At 36.3% G+C, this 6,098-nt stretch overlaps 1 protein-coding gene across 1 annotated transcript in view; it reads right to left on the minus strand.

Annotated features, from left to right (window-relative positions):
* The window catches only part of LOC132174577 (G-type lectin S-receptor-like serine/threonine-protein kinase At4g03230), an 8,165-nt gene extending 2,460 nt beyond the window's left edge, over positions 1 to 5,705 (minus strand). Inside the window, exons 1-5 of the mRNA XM_059586212.1 lie at positions 5,628 to 5,705; positions 4,844 to 4,944; positions 4,659 to 4,760; positions 3,386 to 3,529; positions 3,150 to 3,297 (exon numbers count right to left, since the gene is read on the minus strand). Coding sequence (XP_059442195.1) covers positions 3,150 to 3,297; positions 3,386 to 3,529; positions 4,659 to 4,760; positions 4,844 to 4,944; positions 5,628 to 5,705 — 573 coding nt within the window. The remainder of the gene's footprint in view (positions 1 to 3,149; positions 3,298 to 3,385; positions 3,530 to 4,658; positions 4,761 to 4,843; positions 4,945 to 5,627) is intronic.
* Positions 5,706 to 6,098: the final 393 nt, after the last annotated feature.

The following is a 6,098-nucleotide window of genomic DNA, read 5'->3' on the forward strand; positions in this document are numbered from 1 at the left end:
GATTGCCCTTGGGGGCTGACGCGGAGACATCCGGAGGAGACACGTTTTGGTAGACTTGATGGGATTCAAGTCAAGGTGGAGATTGTTAGGTGTGACTTGCCACCCATCACACGTGGGCCCCACTAGTTCTCTACTCCTTTTGGGTTTAGAAGACTTTTGTCCAAGTTTGTTTTGGAGTCCTTCTCCTATGTGTAATTGGACTCCTTGTTTGATTTATAGTAGGAGTCCTAGACCAACATGTAAAAGGAGAGTTAAAGCTTCTATATAAGGAACAAAGCACAAGGTGAATTTGTGTGTACCAAAAACGTGAAGCACCAAAGGGAGGAGAAAAAAGAGAGAATTTGAGAGAAGGAGGTACAAGGGCAGCAAGGGTGTTTTCTTCTTGGTGGTTTTTTGGAGGAGCCAAAAACAAGTGATTAGAAGAAAAAGGGTGCTGCAGAGTGAGAGAAGAAAATAGAGATCAGCCGCCATCCGTTCCAGCAAAAGAAGAGTTTGTACATCTGTCTTTTGTATTCCATTTTGGGAATAATCTTTCTTGTGTGATAGTGAGATTTTGGGTGTATTGGGGCTTTGGAATCTGAGTGATTTTCTCTCTACTATTTTTGTACTCCATCTTTTGATAGTGAATTTTCTCCGGGTCGTCTCCGCCAGTGGATGTAGGCTTGTTAAGCCGAACCACTTAAATCTTTGTGTCGTGTGTGATTGCTTATCTTTGTTATTCCGCATTCTTCTTATTTTTCGCATCTCACGGGTCTTGGGAAATGGGATTAATTTCCTAACAATTGTAGCAACTGCACAAACAATGATAGTATGCACATTATTGTTTCACAATATGACGATGTCAAAATTATTGTTCATAATGTTAGACAGAGACATCAACTTAGTGATACGGTCCAAATAAATATTTAGCTCCCTATTCAAAATGGATTTGAGAATCAACAGTCTAACACTTCCATACAAAGTGAATGGACTGCTTGAGTACATGTCATTACCTCTGCCTATATGTAGAAGAGAGATGTTTTGAATATATATATCCTGATATCAGAATATATGTTAATAGACCAAATTAGATACTGGTTTATTAATTTTCTGATTTCCTTTGTTATTGTGTTTCCTATTCTGAGTTATGTACAGTTAAAACACACAAAAATATATCTAAAGTTAGGCATAAGTTTTAACATTGCATTTTCACCACTCCAGGATCAGGGTCCTCTGTCCAGATATTTCCCAAGTATATTATTATATGATATGGGCGTATCTCTAGGCTCATTGGACCTCTTCTAAATTAATAAAAGTTATAACCCATTAGTGGGAGTTTGTAGAATTGATTGTGGGAATTGCCGTGTACTTGTACTTGTTAATCCGTCTATTCATATATCCACATGTAACAATCCCATGGTAGCTAGCTCAGGCCAAGAACCGGCTTAGAGCAACCGCCGATTGCAATTCAAGGTGCGGTTTGGTCACGAGTGGGGTGAGAATATCTCAAGAGGTAATGGTCAAAAGGCTGTTCGCATGGACTGCTTCCACGCATTGAAATGAGCGTAAATGGCTTGCAAGCAAATTCCAACGGCCCTCACCTTGATGAGTAATATAGTGAATGAGCAGTTTCACTAAGCAGCTCCCCTGCTTTTGGGATTAATCCCATGCACGCCTTGGCAATGACATACATTTCATTGGTTGCAGTGGGTTGAAGAACTTCTGGTTGCATCTGCCTCAAGTATTCTCTAAGCTTGCATATATGTATTTCTTTCCAATATCTGTTGAAGCTATTGATCTTTTGATATAAATTTTACTGCCTCTAAAGAAAGTTTGAGATGGAATTGCCTCTTTCGTTGCTATATTTACAATTGCATAATGGTTTTTTTCCCTCTTTTGTTGCTAATTATTAATCCCTCTCATTTGGCATTCAATTTCTCACTTAGAGCCTGTATTGTTGGCTGTAAAGTTACAAAACAATACCAGAATCTAAAACAATCAATCGCCATCAATACATACATGACTCTAGAGAAGCAATGTAACATCTTTCTAAGAAAACATTGTATTAGTATGTGTCGAGTCCCATGATAAATGTGTATTAGGTCGAATTGGACTATATAAGTGATTAAAATGAACCCCAATTGTGATTAGCCCTTTTGGATATGAAGTGGCCGGTGCATCCTATATCATGACACTTTTTTTACAAACTATTCACAGAAAAGAAGTATAGACTAACCGCAATACATTTATTAGATAGAGGTGTTATTCTTAACACAAAATTGACTAGTCACTAGGGACGGAACTAAGATTTTTCATCGGGAGGCTAGATAAAACCTAATTTTGATAAGGATCCCCTCGTGCCGTCCTTGTCTATTAGACTGTCACAGCATAAAAGAAGTACAAACAACTTTTCATGATACATATCAGAAACTGTAATACCAACTATAGGGCTAAAGACCCAAAGATACAATACACAACGGAATAATGTTATAGACCATAGGCAAAGAGATTGAATGTTTTCTGACAATTTACTCGGAGAATATGAACGCTTATGGCTGAACTTTCAAATGTTACCGGCCTTCCATAGTTGAAATCGTTGCACCATTCAGAGAGTAGATTTACGGCCTATTGTTAACTAGGTTTGCCTTCGACATACTTCTCACGTTCAAGAAAGCAGGTTCTTTGGGATAAGGTAGAATTACACTTTCATTGCTAAGCATGGGAACAACGTCAGACATGGTTGGTCTATCCTCTGCACTTTCTTGAACACATAGGAGAGTTATGTTAACATATCTCAATACCATATGCATAGAGGATATATCATCAAGTAATGGATCCATCAAAGTCTGCTCCCCTATCACTTGTCCATAATTCCCACTTAAAAAAACAAAGAAGAAGAGGAAAATTACAAGATGTTAGAATGAAGAAGAGGAAAATTACAAGATGTTAGAATGATGGTAAATGATTAAATACATAATTTTCTATTGGTTTAAGCTTTTGAGACCAATTGTACGTTCTATACTCTACTTCGTGTTCTAAAATTTCAAGAATAGAGGACTAATTTTGTTTTGACGACAATAATGCACATTTGTTTAACAACTCCAAACTATGAGTCAAAGTAATTAAGTGTTTTCAATTTCTACAACAAAAGATGCAAATAAGATACTCACATATCCAATAAGATGGAGACAGTCACATTGATAAAAATCAGTATTCTTCTTGCCACTCACAATCTCTAACAATAAGACATCAAAACTAAAGACATCGGATTTAATTAAAAAGAGGCCTTCCAAAACATATTCATGGGACATATAACCACTGTGCACCATTATCAAGTTAAAAATATTAGTAATTGCTAATTTTAGGTTGATTTTTATAATTCAAAAGTTTCCTTTATATTACTTACAAAGTGCCAACAATCCTATTTGTATTTGCTTGTGACTCATTTTCACCAAATATTCTTGCCATTCTGAAATTTGATATCTTGGGATTCTTCTCTATGTCCAACAAAATATTGCTTGGCTTCAAGTCCCTATGAATAATCCTTAATCTGAAATACTGATGAAGATAAAGAAGTCATTGAGCAATTCCTTCAATGACTATAACACGAATCCTCCAATCTAATATCAAGCGCTTCTCTCAATCTGCTTTACATATATGAGTAAATTGACAATTAGTGAGTCACATGCAAAGGACCATAACAATCAGGCAGAAGGGAGGATTCCATATAGATATATAATCAAAATGTGAGATATTACAAACTAAAAAGGAAGAAATCCAAGCTTTTGTTGGGCATATATTCATAAACTAGTATCTTTCCATCTCGTTCAATGCAACAGCCCAAAAGTCTAATAATATTCTCGTGTTGAAGCTTGGCTATGAGCATTGCTTCATTTTTTAGTTCCTCCCAACTTTGTCCAAATCTTTTTGATAGTCTTTTTACAGCTACTTCATCTCCTGTCAGTAATATTCCCTGAAATTAATTTTTGTTATGAAAAATACAAAATACAATAAAATAGTGAGCTACATTTATAAGAAATCCATTACCAATGATAAAGAGTAAAACCTTTTTAACTCTTAAACAAAGAACCATTTTGAGAAACAAGAATCAAATGCAATATTTTGTTGTTGTGGAATCTCTGGTCCTTGAGTGAAGACTAGAGATTGATATCCATCGACACCTTAAGAGTATTTATGTGAGACCATAACATAGCATTTCGGGACATTACTCAGCCGAAAAGCTTAATCCTTTGACTCCCACAAGTTTTGTGATATCTTACAATAAACTGTGAAGGACTCCCACGTTGAACATCAAATTAGCCATTATAACATTTCTCTTATGAATAATCATTTTTGATATGAAGTGGCTACTGCATTTTCTTGAATATCATTCCAAATGTAATAGAATAAAACATTTGTCTGATTTAAATGCCGTGAAAAGTGTCTCAAGAAGTTACAATTTTCCCAATTGCATCCTATTGAATCAAAAGATTTAGGACTTTTCTGAAGCACATATGGCGTACATGAAGGGGACCATACAAACAGCAGTTTAACATACAAGGTACCATTACATCCATGTCAATATATGGCAACTTAAAACTAAATTGGATGATCTGAACTTTTATCAATAACTTACTGAAATATGACTGAGTTGGACTGTAGTAGGAGAGAAATAGCACCTTAATTTGGTCGTTCTCCACATTTCAATGTCAAGAGCATCCATTCCCACATAGAGAAATATGAATGTTTCTGCAATAAATGACATTGTCGCAAATACATGCCTGCAGAGAGGAGGCAATAAACCAAGTAGAGGGCACAATCAGTTATGACCTTTTAATGTCACTAAAATCCAAAACAAGCATACCTGGTCGTGATTCTTGAACTCTCACTAACATTATGCCACGCATAGTGTGACATCAGAATCCCACAAAAGAAAACAGTAAGAATTCCACTGAGTTGTAGCAACTGCACAAACAAATGATAGTATACACATTATTGTTTCACAATATGACCATGTCAAAATTGTAGTAAAAACAACTCAGTGTTGTACATATTAAAAAGAAGTTCAAGATCATCACTTGCATGATGCGGATTTTGGTTTCCTTCTTCTCACATCTTTTTCTCTCTGTCTCTCTGTCTCTCAGTCAGATAAAAAGCCCCATCACAGCAGTTGTTTGGTGCTTAATAACTCAACTTTCTATGTGATAGAGAACGCCCTTCTCCAGCTGAACCTTCTCCCCCAGCTGCTCAAAGCCACGACACCAAATCATCTCCAGCTCACTCCACTGATTGTGGAATCAGACAAGTCACCACATATCATGCTTCACTCATCAAGCCATGCAATCTTCTTGATCTTGGCAATCCATATCAATCCAGATCATGCGCTACAGAGTTAAGGAAATTATATCAAAGATCACAAGGATTGAGTGCAGCATGACTTACATAGAATGATACTCCTCTCCTCAACCTTCACACATAAGGAAACATATTTACACTCATACCTTTGTAATCCATTATACAAATCTGCACCTTAATTCTCTGTTTTTAATACTTTTGTAAATACTGTGTGTATATAATGCTTGAGCATTCTCTTGTAAATTTATTGAGAAATACTGTCAGATTTGGTGACTTGCTTTCACAAGTCTTACCGTGGCCCCACAGAAGTATGGCATCCCATACTTTTGACTTATGTTTTCTCTCTCACACGTCCACTTTGGCTTCTCCATTCATTGAGCTTCTTCTAGAAGCTTTGTTTTTATTTGAAGCCATTCGGTCATCAAGAGGAGAAGAGAGACAGTAACTTTAGCAAAAAAAAAAGAGAGAAAGAAGAAAAGAAAAAACTGCCGAGAGAGAGAGAGAGAGAGAGGCTTGTGCTGTAGGGAGAAGAAGATGCACCATTTTTCTTCATTTTGATCTCACTTTTGGAGTGCTAAAACTTAGAGAATTTTAGAGAATATTTTTCTCTTTTGTATCTAATTCTCTTTTGAGTGAGATTGGGGTGTATTGGGACTTTTGGGTTTGAGTGGTTTTGTTTGTACTACACTCTTTTGTTAGTGAATTTTTCCTAGATCGTCTCCGCCAGTGGATGTAGGCTTGTTAAGCCGAACCACTTAAATCTC

Source organism: Corylus avellana, chromosome ca3 (genome assembly GCF_901000735.1).
Source record: "Corylus avellana chromosome ca3, CavTom2PMs-1.0".
NCBI lineage: Eukaryota > Viridiplantae > Streptophyta > Magnoliopsida > Fagales > Betulaceae > Corylus > Corylus avellana.